The sequence below is a fragment of the Oreochromis aureus genome, linkage group 19 (assembly GCF_013358895.1).
Source record: "Oreochromis aureus strain Israel breed Guangdong linkage group 19, ZZ_aureus, whole genome shotgun sequence".
Lineage (NCBI taxonomy): Eukaryota > Metazoa > Chordata > Actinopteri > Cichliformes > Cichlidae > Oreochromis > Oreochromis aureus.
In genome coordinates this window covers 17,244,936-17,263,957 of record NC_052960.1, presented here as the reverse complement: position 1 = coordinate 17,263,957, position 19,022 = coordinate 17,244,936, and the positions used below count along the sequence as shown (strand labels likewise).

Sequence of the window (19,022 nt, the reverse complement as noted above, 5' to 3'; positions counted from 1 at the left end):
TGTTGTCTCAAAATTGTTTAATTAAGAACATTTAGAGGTTTAACGAGGTATAAGTTAGCCTGGTTGCAGACATCTGAATCACTATGCATGTCTCCAATTCCCTCCATTTGAAGCAGTTACAAAATAAGGTATATAGTACACAGCAGAATTACATTTTCTATCAATAGTCAAACTTAGTTAACTGTCCCGTATTTTAAATGAACAACTAGAGTGAAAAATAAATATTACTTTGTGTACAGAAATGCATGTTTTCCTCTATTTCTTTGTCTGGTACGTTCAGGTACAGCTCTAACTGCACTGCTGTAGTCCACACGTGTAATGTGACTTAATCAACTCCACAAAATGTATTATTGTAGAAAACATTCCACCGTCCTTTGTATTTACATAGATAGACAATGCATCTGATTGTAAGGAGAAGCCTTCTGATCTTGGTGATGGAAGTTTAACAACCACGTTTCTCACGGCTGGCTGAAAAACAAACATTATCTATTACAAAAGGCATTTTCAGCTTTGCTACTAAAGTTTGTGACAACAATAACTGCAAGCATTAACTGCTAATGCCTCTTTTATGAGTTAATCAGTCCACGGATTAACGTCAGAGGCTTTCATTCCATGTCCTCCTCTAATGGTTGGGTCTTCACTTCAATAATTTTTGGAGGGATGTATGAGCCCATGCCTGCTGCTCTCTCTGCCTCTTCCTGGGTGTAGGGCTCTTCTCTGAGCTGCTTCAGTCTGGATGGGGCAAAAAAGGAGGTAAGCCATGAAACTTTCATGGATAGGATTAAGAGCTGTAAGTCCAAATATGTGACTGTAGAGTGGTCCGCTTACCGTTTTTTATGCACTTTAGTTTTGAAGTGCTCTTTCAAAGATCTCATATCCACAAAATATCTCCTGCAAAACAAGAAGGGCCACATTAAAAAAAAATCTATATTTCTTAAAAATTTAACAGATGAACAGCTCACAGCATGAGAGAGTATAAGAAGAGGGCATTTCATTTTAAGGAAGCCTGGATTAGAACTGAAATTTGGTCTAATCATTCATCATTGGGTACGCCACCCTTTTTCAGCTGAGACCTGTGGCCTCAGACTTGGACAGTACAGAATATTTCTCCATTCCAGCTTTTCATATGGGAAGATTTATTATATATATATCCAGCAAAGTCAGTTAACAGATGGACTGTTACAGTAAACAGAGAAATACCTACGCGCAGTGTAAGCAGTAGTGTTGTGCACATCCGGTTACATCGTAGTCAACCTCCTGATGCAGCAGTTTAGCAGCTGTCTCAGGCTTCATGTCTGAGTGGATCTGATCCAGGTCTTTGGTCCTGCGCTTTGTCTTCCAGGTCTTTGCAATGTTCTTCTTCTTGCCATTGTTGTGGTTTCGGGTTTGCTTGGACTTCCCCATGATAACCCGTTGGTACTGAGTGAAACAAAGGGTTTTTAATCTCCAAAAATGAACGCAGACACGTCACAGACTTGTGTCAACATTAAAATCTTTCGATTGTTTCACTGATACTTCCCAGTTAATAATTCTTAGAATCTATTTACAAATACCGATCAAAATATGCGTTTAACGTCTAATCAATTGTTACTGCAGCCGATCTACATCTAATAAGCCGTCGCAGATGTTATTTTCAGACTTTGCTTACCTTCCACACGTGTGACCGAGAGAAGTGAAATCTATTTCCGGGTCAATAGAGAAGTAAGATACTGCGCAGTCACCTCCAGAGGGCGCCAAACAGTCAATGGGGGGAATAATAAAAACACCTTAACTATTTTAATTAAAATGCTAACAAAATTACATTTAATTGTAATTCACTTCAGATTAACATTTATTTTCCTAGAATATCAGATTTTTACTCATAGCGCTAGCTGAGCTCTTATTTGGCATACAGTTTTAGCGAAAAATCGCCACCGGTTTCAAAGTTGAATAATATTTGATCAACCAATTATTACGATTTAGTTTTGGGGTTTTTTGTTTTTGTTTTTTTTGGTGTTTTTTTTTTTCTTACAGTGCAGTTGATTTTTTTTCTGGTCTGATAAGCTGTCAGGTGTGTTATGCTCTATGTCACGCTACCTTTTTGTGCTTTGCGTAACTATCAGTGTCAGTGTACCACCAGAGAAAAACTGTAATAAAGGTTATTTTTTTCAGACTGAAAAAAATGGAATAGAAAGAGATGGATGTAAGAAAAGTACACAGAGCTAAAATTAAGTAGAATAACTGAATTATTGTTCGCATAAATTTAGAGAGCAAAGGTTATATTGGATAGAAAATAAAGTATCTCGATATTGCGGTTAAAAAGGAATAGCAACAACGGCCTGAATATAACAGTACAAGCCCACTTTGTATTTCTGCTCTTACCACCCCCTCTATTCACTTTTCAGGTCATCTTGGTGTCAGTTCAGCTGATGTATTTAAATATTCCGACAGCCTTGAAGGGGTTGTCAGACTGCACTGCATACGCGCTGTGGTGGAGAGGGAAGATGGCGGAGAATAATGTCGAACCAGAGCACGAATGGAGCGACTGGGCCCTGGACACGGCCGAGGATACCCTAGTTGCAATGGAAAACCTGCTGGCCACACTGAGAGCTTTCGAGGACGTCCTCAGGCAACAAGAAATCTCCGTAGCGTCTTCCACGGAGTACTGCGATAACTTCTGTCAGGTAATGTGTACATGCAGCATCGAAGCTACAATTAGCCTATCGTTAGCTCACCCAGGACTGTTTTTTTCCCCTCTCGCATCCCGCAAGCAGAATTACCAGCAACGATTGCTGGCCTGCTAGCTAACCGGTCAAGTTTAGGTTAGGATTACAGCCAATTGCAGTACGTTTATTTTTGCGCATATTTGCATATGCTTTTATCTTTTTTGTCATTATTATTATTATTATTATTATTATTATTATTATTGTTATTTTTACACCCAAACAACTCACGGCCGTTGGACTTATTTGCAGCTCACTGATTTGTTGCTCATTTTGCAGGTTCAAGTCGCCTTACATTCAAAGATGTAGGTCTTTTAGCTTTGCTTTATTTGGGAAGTGATTATGGTGGCGACGAAGGAAATGTAATACAGATGTTTGTATGAATTTATTGACACAGTTTGCAGATCATGTATTACTGCATGCGTGTGGGGCGGGGCAGCGTCGAGATATGTTTATCATAATATTTGGTTGTTGGGGGGCGTTCAGCTACTAAATATTGTTGCATTTTGACCACTTTTAAGAAAATACGCTTTCCCTGTGCCCTTGAAATGTGGTGACAGTTTCTAAACCTGCGCATCTGTCAGTTACGACAATGGAGATTTGTAGTCTCCCTTAAAAAATCTTAGATTGGAGGCAAGTTAAAACACAAATCTAGCCATCATGGTAGGGAAATTACTGTGGTTTCCGCTTTCTAAACGATCTGATTTAACTAAAAACTAGGTATCACTTCCATGTTTGCTGCTTAAGGGACTCTACAAGTTCTTGAACCATTAGAGAGCTTCCAGTGAAATCTGTTCAGCAGCCTTCGAGAATGGCATAGCAGGAGTTATTCATTAGCTAGCTCACCCTAGCAGGTCTTCTTTAATTGGGCTGCTGTTGAATATTTCTCAATGATTTCAACAGCTCTAACTTCCCCCTTGTAAGTAAGTTGAAAGATTGTATGCGTTCCCATGTTTGGTGTTGGTAACTGTGTAAAATGACACTTGATTTAACACTAAAACTCAATTTCGGTGCAGTTTTAATTTCAATTTTCTAGGTTTTCATAAAACAAAGGCAAAAAGATCTGTGTGACTCCCAATTCCAGTCGGAAATCTCACAGATGTAATTAGTACACTGATGTAGGTCTTTAGGGCCTAGACTTTATTCCTAACTTCCTTTGAGAGGGTACTGTATATTTAGACAGAGGGGAATTAATTTAGTGCCTCTGTGGGCATGAGAACCACCTAGAAAAGTTCCTTCTATCTGGCAAATGAGACTCCTGGGATGCTGATAGCGCTATGATGATTTAATGTGTATACCCACCAACTACAAGGAGGTGACAGATGGGTGTAGATGTTGACTTCTCTATTCCTGGGGGACAGCTGATCGCTGAGTATTTGCTTGAAACGAGACCTTCCTCCCTGTTAACAGTAAATGTTGAGTTATATAAAACACCCGTTTCTTGTAGGTAATATTAATTTAATTAATTGAATTTGATTCTAATGTTTTAAATTGTGTGAAATTATACCAGGTTGAATCATCCCAAGAACTCAAATTTAATGGTCAGATACAGTATGAGATCATTATGTATGTGTGATGATCATATACTGTATGAAGCCTTCCTCGAGTCTTTTTTTTCTTTTCTTTTTTAAAGCAACAGTTAAGTCCCCTCAGGCCCAATCAGGAGCACAGCAGGCACACACCAGACAGTGTGTCAGCTGGGATCAATCAGGTATAGACAGGTATCTCCCTCAGGTGAAAACCTTTGATCATCCAACGCAAATGCTTGCCCTTCTGGTCGTAGCTTTTGAACATTGCTACTACATATTTCTACTCTATTTTCAAATCTGCTTCATCAACTATTTTTTTCAGTTTCTGATGCCTTTGTGTGTCTTTGCAGGCACTGATGCACTATGCTGGAAGCAGGAATTCCATGGAACATGGGCTGCCTCTTCTGGAGGTCTACTGTCTGTCCATAAACTGCTTTGCTTCAGCTCGATCCCACCTCACGGCAGAATCCGACAGAGTGGCCCTCATTTTGAAGCGACTAGCTTTGTGAGTACTGTAAAATATACTGAATTATGAGAGATAAGCAGTGGATTATCTCATGAGAGTGTGTGTGAGTCTGTCATAGGTGTCAAAGTAGTTTGATTGTCTGGTTTATGCATGGGAGCAATTTGAAATCATTTCAATATAACTTGTATAGACAAAGGCTATACATATTGTGTGCATGTGCAATAGTCATATCACAACAAATGTCATGTCAGGTATGTCAAATTCAGTTATTATGCTTTGACACAAAAGGAATACCAACATGTTTTTTACGAGTGTAACTTAATGTTTTTGGATACACAGCCTTTCTTTTTAATTTTAACATTACCAAGAATGTTGATTTTTTGTAATGTGTCATACAGGCTCTGAGTGTGCACTGTAAAAGGAAGTGAAAACACCAAACAGAAAAGAAATGCAGTAGACAGTGACTGAGTCTGATACAAACACCACCTGCAGGATCAGATTGGGTTATTTTACATGCATTCTGTGGGGGTGGGCCACCTGAGACCTGTTCACAGTAACATCCCCCCAACCTTTTCTGCTGGTGCCCCTTGTGCCTCATTCCCCACAGTGAGAGGGATGAGGCAGGTGGGCCTATCCTCTCTCTCTCTCTGCCTACTAGTTTCCAGTGAATAGCTCTTCTGAGAGTTTGTGTCTTCAGCTTTCATCTTCTCTGGTTATACAGGAAGCTGAGGAAGGGCTGTTTACTACAGTTCTATTGCAGGGCTCCGTCTTTTACCACTTGCAAACGGCTTTACCTGCAACACCACAGAGAGAGCAGTTTTACACGAACAATATCCTCACTCCTGATCAGAGGAACAATAATACAAATTCCTCGATCAGCAGGCAAATCTGTTGGTCGATAAAGGATATGTTTTACACAGACTATAAAAACACATTTTCCTTTATTTTTTTTTAACATTTTTTAATTTAGTTTTCTGTACAGCTGCACTCCCCTCAGCTTCTCAATTATTTATAAAGTCCTTAATGGCCTGCTCACTCAACTTTGTCTAATGTAGCTCAAATTCAAGCATTTTCTGTAAACTCAAGTCATTACACCTATACAGCAGGCTTGTGCTGTCTGAAAATGAGATCAAGCGTTGACAATTAAAGACACCAACGCTGATTGTTTCTTTCCTAAGTGGTAATAACTATTAACCAGTGGGAGTGAGTCTAGTCTCCCTCTTTTCCATCTGCCAATCCTCACAAGTACACTTTGCAATCTGACTAAATGCCGTATTCGCGTTCTCCATATGCCTGCCGCTATTCCGAGGCACTGATGATCCTGGCGCTCTTTTTCGTTCAGCCTTCTTAACATGTCTTTTTCTGCTGAGTTAAGTTTTATTTTTCGTTTCAGTTTTGCTTCCTTTTTTTTTTCTTTGCTTTGCTTAATGAATTCAAAGCAGTACATTTGATTTATATGTAGTTGGGGAGAATATACAAATGAAATGTTCCAGATACGTCATTGGTCTAAGAACATTAAACAAAAATGTTTTTGCAGTATGTATATCAATGACTGTGTGCTTTTTTTTTTTTTTTTTTTTTTTCCTCTGTATTTGAATGGGTAAAGAAACACTAATAAAGCAGTGGTCCTTTAGAGTGAGCAAAGCTTTTATATGCATACAGGAGTCCAGAAAGAGACATAGTACAATAGGTGGCTTTCCTAATATGAAAGACTTTTAGCTTTCTCACAACAGTCAGTATAAGAGTATAACACAAAATATTATGGAAATCCTTCAACCGATTTGGTTCAATTGCAACCTGCCTCTGCCCAGGGCATAAAAGTAAATTTATACATTGAAAATGGGCAACATTGATGAAATATAGAGGGTAAATTGTCAACACAGGAAATAAGTGGTTTTGTAAATTGATGTGAATGTCACAGCTATGGTTTAAATCTGAGGTACACAGTGATACTAAGTGTAAAATGTAAGCAGTGGTAACTGTAAAAAATACCCTCAGCTAATTTTGTTGTATGTTCTTCATTTTGTATTTGTGCACAGTTATATGCATGCTGTGCTTCCTGGAACTAACTGATTTATTTATTTTTTAAGGCTATTATTGGTTTTGATATTTAAAAAAATATTAGTTTAAGTAACTGTCCTTAACCAAAACAAAAAGGAATCAAAGCTCACACTGACTGGGATTGAGTGGCTGTTGTTTGGGATTAGATGAGCTTCAAGACGTCCTTTGAAGGGGCATTAAAGGTCTCATACTACAAATAATGAGTTATCTAAGGAATTTTGTGAATTTCTCAACATGAGCTGAACTAGGTCAGAGATTTGTGCCTTTGTGTTCATTGCTCGGACCAGTCATACGTCTTCAGCCAGGAAAGGTTTAAAGGCACGATGCGATCAAAGGTGTAAGGAGTTGTCTCATTAGATTTACATGTGTACTGAAAATCCACTGTTATCCTGAATAAACTGTATTAGTCATGTAAATGGTATGTTAAAGTTCTTCAGCATACTGATTTGTTTTTAGGTTTAAAAACACATTAACAACACATTTCATTTACCTGTTTTTGCTGCAGTTTGCAACATGTGGCCACTTGCCTGTTGCACACAAACTACACAACAATTTACAAGGCTAGGTTAGTGATGCATGTCGCCAAGAAAGGCCCACATTTCTGGTTAGAAGGAGGGATGCACATACTTGTAAACATGAAATGCTGTTGTTGTTGTTTTTGTTTTGTTTTTTGTTGTTTGTTTTTGCTTGAGGTAGCCAAAAGAATCTGTGGGCAGTCACAGACTGCCAGTCTACCTGTAGAGGGTGTGCTTTGTCAGATGGAGTGGGCTACTCTTGTGCTGTTGCTGGTCTGTTAGCCAGCCATGGAGAAGAGCCAAGTTATAACATACAAAGACCTTAAGTAAAACCAACCCACTTATCAACCAATCACTGTTTGACTGACACGTAAAGCGCAGTTGTGGTGGGTAAAAAAACAATCTCAATATGGTATCTGAACAGAAACTCGTATGTGAATGGACACATTTGTGGAACCATTATTTGGCAATTACACAATTTGTGTGCAAATATCTTAACACAAGCCTACAGGATGGTGCTTGAAGAATTAAAAAAAGGAAGCTGTGGACGTACGGTCAAACGAGTTGGCCACTGCTGAAAATGTTTTGATGCAACAAAACAAAATAATTGAAGCACCTTCACTTTTCAGTATTTGTGTACTATGCAGTTATTGTATATTGAATTTGTAGGAACACTGCCTTGTAGGGGGGCGGCCATGGTGGCTTGAAGGTTGGATCATACTCTGCGCACTCTTCATACTGTCGTTGGCTGTTCTGTTTTGCACTGTTTTATTATAGTGTCATAAAACGTGTCCTTGTTTTTATTACAGGAGCTGTTTTGAACTGTTGCTGTCAGTGCCTGAGAATGAAATCCCATATGAAGCCTGGGTTCAGTTCCACCACTCTGTTCAGGTACAGGACCTTCAAAGCATTGTTTGCTGATGAGTGACTGCATAGAGAAAAGTAAATTTGTGTGTGTCTGTGAGGGGGGGGGGTCAAGTTGATTCTTCGGGTGTTTTCTGTAAAAGCCCTCCTAAAAGACGAGCTGTTTCAAATTGGTGTGGACAGCATTGTTTTGTTTTTGTTTACCCCGTGGTGAGTCTAAAACATCTGTCTTTATAACCTCTCACTCTTCACAGGTTGTCAAATCTGTACTTCAATATGAAACAAATCTAGGTGTGAATATCTGCAGTATCAGGCTTAAAATAGTTATTCTCTCAAAGGATTTAAAGATACGAGACTTAAAAAGAATAGCGTTTCAATCTTTCATACATTTAGCAGTTTTGTTTCCAAAGAATGAAGTGAAGCGCTTCAGTCTCATGGGTTGGGTCGCATGGCTGTGGACTTGATTTCTTGTGGCAAATGTGCACTGAAGAGTTGTCAGAATACGTTGCTAAATTGGTTCAATATGTTCAAGCTGAGCAAAACTGTGACATACTGAGAAGATTTATGGAAATGTAATACCTCTGTAGCTGAAGTCTTATATAGGTTTTTAAGTACTCTTACTTTCTTTGATACTAGATTGTGGGCTGCGAAGTCACTATATTAAGTTTTATTCACCCGCATGTCGAATGACATTGTTTGATGACATTTCAAAAAGGAAAAAAAAGTCTTGATTTCTACAGACAGACTTGTCAGCAAAGAAAAAGTAATTCTAAACCAGGCTGTGCTGAGCTGTCACCTGTTTTCCTTTTTAGATGTGAACAGTGACAAACGTTTCGCTTGGTGTAGAGCAGATAATGAAATATCGCTTGTGCTGAATCACAAACTGTGACAGCCTTTTGAGTTGTTCATTTATCATTTTATCACACATCAGCAGAGAGAAAGCAGCACCGCTGCCTCCATAAAGGAAACATAGCCCTTAATTATTATATTTTTTGTATTCATGAAAATGAATGTTTATAAAGATGCTGACCGAACAATTTTATTGTATTTAGCTTTACCATTTTTCTGTTGTGTGCAGATTGCCCATGATACCCTGCTACAGTATGGAAGCACAGACCTTCAAGCATTACTCCAAATCACAGGAGAGGGAGGGGCATGGAGCAACCCTGTCCTTACATCTCTCCTCACCGGGCAGCTGACTAACCCAGAAGAAGGTTAGGATCTAGTTAACTAGGTTCTTCTTATTTGAAAACTATAGTTACTTAGAACTACGTTGGCTTTTTCTTTGTTTGTGACTCGGATTTTGTTTCAATTCTGTCTTTAGTTAATGCATATATCATCTTGGAGGGCGAGGGCTTCATGGAGATGCGGGTGAAACATCTGGAAAAGATGGGCGAGATTGCCAAAGCTGTGGTGTTGGCCAAAGCTTGCACTGAATGCAGCACCTTTTCTAATCAAGCCACGTTTCGTCAGACATATGTCTCCCTGCTTTGTCACCTGTTGCCCAACGAAGAGGCCATAATGGAGGTATTCCAGCAGTTTCTTTTTGTGAGCTGGGATTGGTTACTTTGGTGACTTTTGGGTGTTTCAGTAAATTATTGAATGAGTTTCTACATTTTATTATTTTCACCAAACCAATGTGCAGAGTATCAAAAATATAAGGAGCGTTCAGTATGACGCCGAGTGTGTGCCAGGTGATCGCGACTGTGATGGCCTCCCAAAGCTTTCAGAGGACAGACAAAAGCATCCATTCTTAGTATTCAGTCACGCATACACAAAAGCAATCTGTAACTGATATTAGCTGATAAAGAAAAATGGGGCATATTTGCAAGTCAAATCTTTTTATAATGAGTGTAAAAAAAAATATTACCTATTCATAAGGGTTTTCTGCACTGACTCCAAAAATAGAGCTTCAAACTCACATGCAAATTGAGCTTTCAGTTTTCTGGCTTTCGGTTGGAGGACTCAGAAAATCCTCCAGCCGATAGAACATTTGGGTGCTTTGTGGCCTATTTTCAGTTTGGCATTACACTGTATGCTGTAAAAGTGTTTTAGCCTGCTTCTTTGTACATAAATCTAACCCATGTGCACACAGAAGTACCTTAGCATAATAATTATTCTTTGTCAGTTGCTATTGATAATTCCTGTACTAAGCAGCGTTTGGATTTGTTTTACATGCTGTCTCCTTTTATTCTTTTGATTACAGTGTCTCGCCAGTGTGTCAGATAAAAGTGCAGACTAGGTATAGGATTTGCATGATCAGAAAAGCAAGAAGTATGTTGGGCAGTTTTTTTTTTTTAATATTCATACAAAAGCCACACAGCTTTGAACTCGGGATAAAAAAAAAAAAATGATACAAAAATAGTTTTGTTTATTCAAACGGCTCAGTTCCACACTCATAATGTCTATATGAGCGAAGAAAGAGGCTATTATCCTTTATAAATATAAAGCTGTGAAGAAAACTGGAATCAGCTGTGCAGTGATATTTAGATCGAGTGTCCTATTGCATTTTCTGTGTGTGTGTGTGAGAGAGACTAAAATGGAAAAATGGCCTTTTAAATAAAATATTTTTTAAAGTTTATAAATCAGACTAGTATGAGATATTATCCGATCTTGCATATGCCTTATCTTCATTTTTTTTTTGCTCTTGCCTCTGTGGTTCTCAGTTACCCCGCTTTTTCTATATGCCTCCAAGGGCATGCTCACCCCATTAGAGTTTAACACTATTTTCTTACCTCGTGCGGTCATGAAATTCCTCCAGAAACATTTAAACATTTTAAAATGTTGTACTGCAGCTACGACAGCACTGCTCCTTCATAGGTCTGCATCTTAGAAAAGAGCAAATGTTGTATTAAATCATGCTGGGAGAACATTTTATCAACACATTCTGGTGGTAGTATATGACTGACATAAAACTAAATGTACAAAAAGACACACGTTGATCCATGGATGTTGATTTTTCTGGCATTTGTAACTTTTTGTTGAGTGACTGGAGATGTGTTGCCTCTTTTGTTGTTTGCTGAGCAGCCACATTATATTTCCCGTAGATATCGAGACTGGACTGCAAGGATGTACTTGAGATCACGTGTAATCTGGAGACAGAGGGGGAGGAGAATACAGCGTTCATCCTGTGCACAACTTTCTTGACACAGCAGCTACAGCAGCAGAGTCTTTACTGCTCCTGGTGAGTGGGCTCTCTTTAAGGACAAGCTTTCTCTTTTTATTTTCTTCTTTTTTTTAGACTTGATGTAGGAATTTATTTAAAAGAAAGTGATTCTTTGGTCAGTTTTGCATTCACAAACAACTGTATGTGTAAAACATTTTTTTTTTTTTTTTTTTTTTTAATTAAAGGGAGTTGATTTTATTGTGGAGTAAGCTTCAGAGGAGGCTTGACCCCTCACCAGTGTCTCTTCTGGAACGATGCCTTCAGCTAGGTGCCATTGCCAAAACAGTCGACCATTTGCTTTACTTGGTCCGTGTGATTCAGACAGAGGTGAGTGTGAAAACCCGTGCTTTACACTTTTGATCCTAAAATGGAACAGGTTGTTTGGCATTATGGGGGCAGGCAGACTATATTTGCATTACTTCTTACTTGACTGGAGAGTGAAAACATGCAGAGAACACAAAGATGTATGAGACAGATTGTATGGCCTGCTCATTGATGCCCTGGCCCACATCTGGGAGGACGAATTTTAGCCTAATGGACTAGTGTGCCACATTATTTTTCACTGTGACTTTCAGAGTGTCTTTGAATTCAGCCCTTTGTAGGTTTATCATTTTCAGTTTCATCAACTGATGTGGAATCCTTTTGTTCCTGACACAGTAACCAGTCCCTATCAGTATAGATCAGTATAGATATGACCCCCCTGCCGCCATCATTGAAGTTGATGTATTTTCAAAGTGTTCTTTTAATTTTTTTTTTAGCAGTGTATTTAGATGCTTAAGTAGCCAGTGTAACAGGGTCTTTTTTTGTATTTCCCAGCACTCTATAATGGTAATATAACTCTTCATATCACTTTTTAGGCGGAGGAACCAGGGATACCTGCGTCGGTAGAGCTTTGCGTGAAAGCCCTTCAACTTCCAAAGCAGGATGACTCCGAATCGAAGATCTCTGTCTGTAAGACGGTGTCCTGCCTTCTTCCAGACGACCTTGAGGTTCTGCGTGCCTGCCAACTCACAGAGTTCCTGCTTGGCCCTGCTCAGGAAGCCTTCAGCTGTCTTGAGGAGCTCTACTTGCGCCCAGACCAAAAGTATGACCAGGACAGTGAGGTTATTCCCAACTCACTACGCTGTGAGTTGCTACTAGCACTGAAAGCTTACTGGCCTTTTGACCCCGAATTCTGGGACTGGAAAACTCTAAAATATCATTGCATCTCCCTTCTGGGGCTGAAGCCCGAGTCAGAAGGGGAAGAGGAAGAGGCAGTTGAGAAGGATAAACTGCAGGAGCTGCAGGGAGTCACTGTTAAAGTAGAATCGGTACACCAAAATGGGATAAACGGAGGTCTTGACGGTCGTGAGCAGCTAGATCAAAAACAGTCTATCAACCAAATGGACATCAAAGGAGATTCTGAGGCAAAAAAACACAAGTTCTGCTGTCACATTTGTAAAAGGTCTATCTCTGACACCCAAGTCATTCACCACTCAAAAAGACATGCAGAGGATAACAACCATCCCTGCCCTATTTGCTTGGAAAAGTTTGAGAGTCGGAAAGAACTCGTTCCTCACATTAAAAAACACATTGAGAGTGAAACACATCTTGTCAAAAATCATGCCAAGACTGAGGAAGTACAGAAAACGATAGAAGAAGATGACGACGTTGAACCGGGTGAGATCACCATCGATCCTTCTCTAATGCTGTATTACAAATCCACTCATGATCCAAATGTCTTGCAGCATATTGTGCAGCAAGCCAAAACAGGGACAGAGAAACATGTGGACAGTGACGAGCATGTAACTTTCGATTACATCGACCAACATTTCAAACTGCAGAACAGGGATGAATATCCCTGTCCAGGAACTGGATGTACACGAACTTTTAAACATTCCAAGTACTTATATGTCCACTTAAAGTCGGAGCACAAAGGTGATGAAAACGTGAAATATTTTCACCAGACGAGAGACAAGCGGGAAAAGTGCGTCTTCTGTAGACGTCATTTTGTCTCAGCTTACCATCATCGCAAACATATAAGAGTTCACTATGGTGATCGGCCTTACACGTGTGTGGTTATAGGCTGTGGTGCGCAGTTTAATACTTCCAATGAACTTGTCACACACAAGCAAACCCATGGCTATCAGCTCAACTACCAGTGTCAGCTCAAAGGCTGTTATGTCACATACTCTGACTTGGGACAGATATATCACCATGAAGCACAGCATTTTAGAGATGCAGCATTTACCTGCTCTAGTACTGACTGTAGAAAGTATTACTTGTCCAAAAAGGAATTTATAAAGCATCTGTCAACACACAACATCACTTTCTCTGAAGAGGACTTTGAGGCTCAAAGGAAGGCAAAGCGGAAACTTTTTAAGACTGTTACTGATGCAGCCATTCGCCTTACTAAGTCAGTTGAACCTGACACTGTAAATGGAGACGTCTTGAATGCTTCGTCAGTGAGTTGCTCCTCCTCCTTGCAGGAATCTGACGTCAAAGAGCCCAAAGCAACAATGACCTTGGTGGCTGTGTGTTTTGATGGAAGTAAATTCACTTGTGGCTTTGAGAAGTGTGGCATGACATTTTCCAGAGCCAGGGATGTCCAGAGACATCTTAAATGTGCTCACCCAGAACATCTCAAACTGGAGAACAAAGAACACAAACATGACAATGAGCAGGGATCCAAGTCCAAATGGATAAAGTCTGAAAGTCAACCGGAGAATGAAGAAAAGGGACAAAACGACCCAACTCCATTTCAACCTGTGGACACTTGCCAAGAAAAAAAGGCTTCCACTCATCCCAAAAGCAGTGAAACAACCTCTTTAAGCCTTCAAACAAAAAACGATGCTCTCAAAGAGATTCTCATCGGGCTCAGTAGACTGGATCTGAATTCCGACAGTTTGCCAAGCGAACCCACTCAGTCCAGCGTGGACTCAAACATATCTCTTCATCAGGCAATTATGGCAAAGCCCCCTGTTGTCTTGCTTCAGAAGAGACCACATCTTTCAGAGGAAAAGGTTAAAGTCCTCGCTCAACAAGCAACCACTGAGGAAGGTGGCAGTGAATCACTAGCCAGTGCTAAGCCCTATGTTTGTGAGATGAAAAGTTGTGGCTTTAGAACGGCTCAAAGTTACAGCTTACTGCGCCACTATAACACCAGACATGGCCGTACCATTGAACAGGCCAAAAGGTTGACTTCTTTGAAAACCACCTCTTTTAAGCCTTACGTGTGCCACCTTTGTTTCAAGAGCCACAGGGAAAAACATGTGTTGAGGGCCCATTATATTCAGTTCCATAACATGAGTGAGACTTGCGTAGATCAGATTAGTTTAACATCTGTACAGCATGAGGGAAACAAAGTGTCCAAATCTAAAAAAAAACTAACATCGCAGCCTTTGACAAACCACGGCCTAAAGGTAAAAAAGAAAGAGATCCCCGTGTTGCAGCACCAACCGGAGACCAAAAACTCAACAGCGATAAGTGAAAATGGAAAAGACTTTCACAATCACTCCCCATCTGAAGAGGAAGGGGAAGATGAGGCAAAGGGTAGAGAGGAAGATGAGCAGAGACAGGAAAGTGAAGATAAAACCACACAGCAAGTCAGAACGACAAGACGCTTGGTAGCCAAAAGTAATCTCTGCTATATACTTGATAAGTTCAGTAAACCTTTTCATTGTGTGGCAAAGAATTGCGATGCAGCCTTTTCCACCCAGGGAGGTCTTGTGCGCCATCTCCAGTTAGTACATCATTACAATCGCTCTCAGCTTTTGTTGGAAAAAGATATTGATGTGCACCACAGTCCAGAAGTGAGAAAAGAGCCTCCCAAAAAAAGGCCTCTCCCAAACTCAGATGAACCTCAACCCCAGTTCAAATGTCACTTTGCAAACTGCAATGCTTCCTACCACCTTAAAAGCAGCTTAGTGCGTCACACTCGTGATTACCACTCGCAACCACCTGAGCTATTAAGGTGCAAGTATGACGGCTGCACAAGAGTGTTCAGCCATGACGGTGCGCTTAAAAAACACACTCTTTATAGTCACTGCGAGTTGTACGACTCGCTGGTGGTACGTCTGCAGAGCACTCACAAGAAGTCTATTACCGGGTGTCAAAAGAAGCTTATAGTCACACCAGAGAGTCCTCAGAAAGAGGAACCTGGTTCACCCACCGCACAGGCTGAGAGTCCAAAGCCTGAAGTGACGGCTACATCAGAACAACTGGGTGATGAGGGTGCCGCGGAGAAAAAGGTGTCAGGAGAGAAAAAGCGAGAGAAAAAAAATTGTTTCAGCCGTTACGTCTTTAGATCTCACGAAGAAGCACTGCAGATGTGCCAGGATCGCTGTTTGCGAGTGGCCTACCCATGCATGGTTCAGGACTGCGATTCTGTTGTCACGTACATGCACAGCTTGAACCGTCACTACCTGAAGGTCCACCGCATGCGCCGAGAAGATGTCTTTAAGAATGAAGATAAGCTTGTTTTTACTGCCGAGCAGCTCGAAGAACTCATTCAAAGGAAGTCCGCCAGACCGACTGTTGCAGGCACGTGTGTCCCTAATGGGGTTCGTAAAATGGAGTACCAAGCAGAGTCGGAAAACGCAGGGGCACAGCCTGCACCCGTGAGTCTTCATTCCATCAAAGGAGACACGCAGGATGAGGACAATCATGATCCACTGAGCTTCCCTGGAGAGGAAGAGCAGGAGCTGCCACCTGTTGAGAGAAATGGTGTCCTCGTTGGTGCAGACGAGGTGCTATATGGTGAGCCGAGTACAGGCGGGCATGCTGAAGATGCTGCTGCAGGAACACCGAGCGCTCAGAAACCAGAGGAGAGACTGAGTTTGGATAAAATCAAGCCTCTGCTCCGCCCGGTCACTGTTGACCTCTCACCACCATGTTCACTTCGTTTTACTACTGAAGAGAGCTTCCAAGACGCATCGGGCAACAAAGATGGTAGTAAAACATTAAATGGATCCATAACGTTGTCCAGTCCTCCCGTTCGCCAGCCCCTGAAAAGGAAGAACGAGCTGTCTGAACAGCCTTCAAACGTAAAAGACTCTCAGTCTCGTAGTGCTTCTCCACGGGCTTTTGACATTGCTGGCTATAAACCTATGGGGTTTGAGTCTTCATTTCTTAAGTTCATACAAGAAACTGCTCCAAAAGAAAAAAATACTGGATTAGCAAAACGGCGGGACACTTTCAGACGTAGTTGTTCCGTCAAAGAGAACAACCAGCTAGGAATCTCTCACACCCGCAGCAGACGCACTCATTCCCCACTGCTGAAGCCCCACTCTATGACTAGGGACTTCACGTCAGTCCAAAACTTGAAGTCCATCCTGGACAAAGCCCTGGCTGGGTGTGGGGACCTGGCCATTAAACAGCTTCAGTACCTCAGACCCGTGGTGGTCCTGGGCAGACCCGTGTGCACCACCGCCCTGCCTGACCTCTTCCCAACAGACACCAACAACAGCAAACTGCTTCTTGGAAGTTAGTTTAACCAAGCACCTTTTTACATGGCTATGGTAAATGACTTTTTAGTTTCACAGCTGTGTATCAGTATTTTTATTTCTCCCAACCATGACGACGCTGTTACGTTTTTGCTATTTTTAAGTTGCCAAACTGAACAGTTGTAGTAATTAGCATAAAATTAAAAACAAGCTTAAACACTGCACACTAGATCCAGCTGATTGTTTGGGGTTTTTTAGACATCTGTAATGAAGCATTCAGATAACACCTATTATGTTAAATCATGGTCACAAGTGTATATACTGTAGTTCTCTGAGATAAATGTACAGCTTTCCAGATTGTTAGAAATGGTCAGTAGCGAATTGCAAGGCCTTTTCACTTTTGTGAAAATGTGACTGAAAATATTTCCTTACTACAAAGTCCTTGAAGGAATACGTTTGGTTATTTTTCACTTCAGTTTATAATAAGTCAGTGTTGGGTTGCAGTGGACAGGTGTTGGCCAACATGTATGTAACACTTTGTAATAAAATAAATGTGGAAATGAATTTACAGCCTTGACTCTGTGGATTGTTTATTAATTGTTAATTGAAGTCACACTATTTAAAACAATTTTTACATATGTGTATGTATGTATGTATCTATATCTATCTATATATATATATAGAGAGAGAGAGAGAGAAAGAGAGAAAGAGAGAAAGAGAAATCTCTCTATATAGAGAGATATAGAGAGATATATATATATATAAAATTGAAAAAGTATGCTTAGTGCTTTACATGACCTTTTTTAAAGTTTTATTTTATGGATTATGGATCAGGTAAAGCCGGACATCGTTCATAGTCCCAGACTCTAAGAAGTCCAAACAGTCCAGAGTTAGCTGTGCAGCACTTCTGTGGGATTACCTTTCAGTGAATTACAGTATTAGCTCATTAGCAGTATTCAGGAGGCCCTGCCGGAAGCTCTGTCAGAATCCAGTTTCCCTAGCACACGTGTGGTTAAAAGTTTCAGATGCGACACTGCAATGTATAAACAGATTCTGTGCATGGGAAGGGAAGAGTGCAGCTGTGTGGTTTTAGTATTTAAGATTTTACATCGTCTAAAGTGTTTTTAATTAAAGGTAAATTGTTAGGAATTTAAATGCATATTTATATAGATATGAAAAGCCACATTAATATACACACTTTACTTTTTTGTATTGTATAAAATGGGTGTGGTACAGGACCCGCCACGTTTCCTGTTGTGTTGAAGTAACTACCGTTATTTTATGGTTGGTGATTGCATGTAAATAATCACATTGAACTGAGAAGAGGAATTAAGTAGCAAAAGTCAACATTTCCTGCGCTGCTACGTCTGTTTAGCTATCATGCTCATTGGATACAGTGTATGAGGCTGCTACCGCCAGCAATAAACGTGTAGTTCTCGTGCATTAAAAAAAAAAAGTAATACTCTAAAACAGCGGTCCCCAACCTTTTTTGCGCCACGGACCGGTTTATGCCCGACAATATTTTCACGGACCGGCAATGAGGTGTCGCGGATGAATACAACAAAATAAAACTAGTGCCGGTACCGAAAAAAAGAAGATTTATTCATAACACACGTGAAAAGACCCAGGAAAACCGAGTTAACGATAAAAACAATAACAAAATAACGCTGAAAACCGATAAAAACCCTGAAAACCATACATTTCACACCTGAACCTCAACTCTCGCGGCCCGGTACCGAACGACTCACGGACCGGTACCGGTGTTGTGCCAAAAAGTGATTGTCTGCCAAAAACTGATTTCCGGTATTTGCCAAAAACTGATTGCTTGTATTTAAACTGCTATAAATAACTTATTGGTCTATAATACGTGAAACATATGTCAAATGTATCCCTCATCAATGATATCAAGTCATCTTGAGCAACAAACAACATTCCTGTAAGAAGGTAGAAGCCGCAATCAGTTTTTGGCAGTGACTTTTATATAAGCTTTATTTATGCACTTAAAAAAATTCCTGTTCACTTTAAAAATGTCTCTTTTAAGAGTAATCTGGCCAAGAGGACAGCTGAAATTGCAACAAAAGCAAAAATAGTTCTGTAAACATGTTAAGTGACAAAAGGGAGCTGACTGGTTATAAGATAAGATAAGATGACCTTTATTAGTCCCACAGGTGGGAAATTTGTTTTGTTACAGCAAAACCAGTAATGTAACCAGTTACAAAGATACTTGAGAAACAGGTAATTTTTTAATTTTATATATAACCCCTTTGTAATACCTGTTCACCAAAGTCTATTTAGC

General features: G+C 40.3%; 2 protein-coding genes across 2 annotated transcripts; one reads left to right on the top strand and one right to left on the bottom strand.

The window, feature by feature from the left end:
• znf593 (zinc finger protein 593) lies at positions 1 to 1,721 on the bottom strand. Its single transcript, XM_031758259.2, has 4 exons — positions 1,649 to 1,721; positions 1,205 to 1,419; positions 829 to 891; positions 1 to 732 (listed from the first exon to the last, which is right to left on the bottom strand). Exons 2-4 carry the CDS (start codon positions 1,402 to 1,404, stop codon positions 606 to 608), a joined length of 390 nt encoding a protein of 129 aa, XP_031614119.1. The 5' UTR covers positions 1,405 to 1,419; positions 1,649 to 1,721; the 3' UTR covers positions 1 to 605.
• A 440-nt stretch (positions 1,722 to 2,161) lies between these two features.
• Positions 2,162 to 17,296, top strand: rlf (RLF zinc finger). The gene is made up of 9 exons (XM_031758255.2): positions 2,162 to 2,182; positions 2,385 to 2,663; positions 4,582 to 4,736; positions 8,083 to 8,164; positions 9,216 to 9,351; positions 9,462 to 9,664; positions 11,185 to 11,321; positions 11,489 to 11,630; positions 12,161 to 17,296. The coding sequence occupies exons 1-9, from the start codon at positions 2,177 to 2,179 to the stop codon at positions 16,769 to 16,771; spliced, it is 5,751 nt and encodes a 1,916-aa protein (XP_031614115.2). The 5' UTR covers positions 2,162 to 2,176; the 3' UTR covers positions 16,772 to 17,296.
• Positions 17,297 to 19,022: the final 1,726 nt, after the last annotated feature.

Excerpts from the sequence above, each read along its gene's own strand:
- rlf (XM_031758255.2), top strand. Across the intron at positions 2,664-4,581 it reads ACTGCGATAACTTCTGTCAG|GCACTGATGCACTATGCTGG; the intron begins GTAATGTGTACA and ends GTGTCTTTGCAG. Across the intron at positions 8,165-9,215 it reads AGTTCCACCACTCTGTTCAG|ATTGCCCATGATACCCTGCT; the intron begins GTACAGGACCTT and ends TGTTGTGTGCAG.
- znf593 (XM_031758259.2), bottom strand. The coding sequence starts at position 1,404 with ATGGGGAAGTCCAAGCAAACCCGAAACCACAACAATGGCAAGAAGAAG. Across the intron at positions 892-1,204 it reads CACTACTGCTTACACTGCGC|GAGATATTTTGTGGATATGA; the intron begins GTAGGTATTTCT and ends CTTGTTTTGCAG. Across the intron at positions 733-828 it reads ACTAAAGTGCATAAAAAACG|ACTGAAGCAGCTCAGAGAAG; the intron begins GTAAGCGGACCA and ends TGCCCCATCCAG.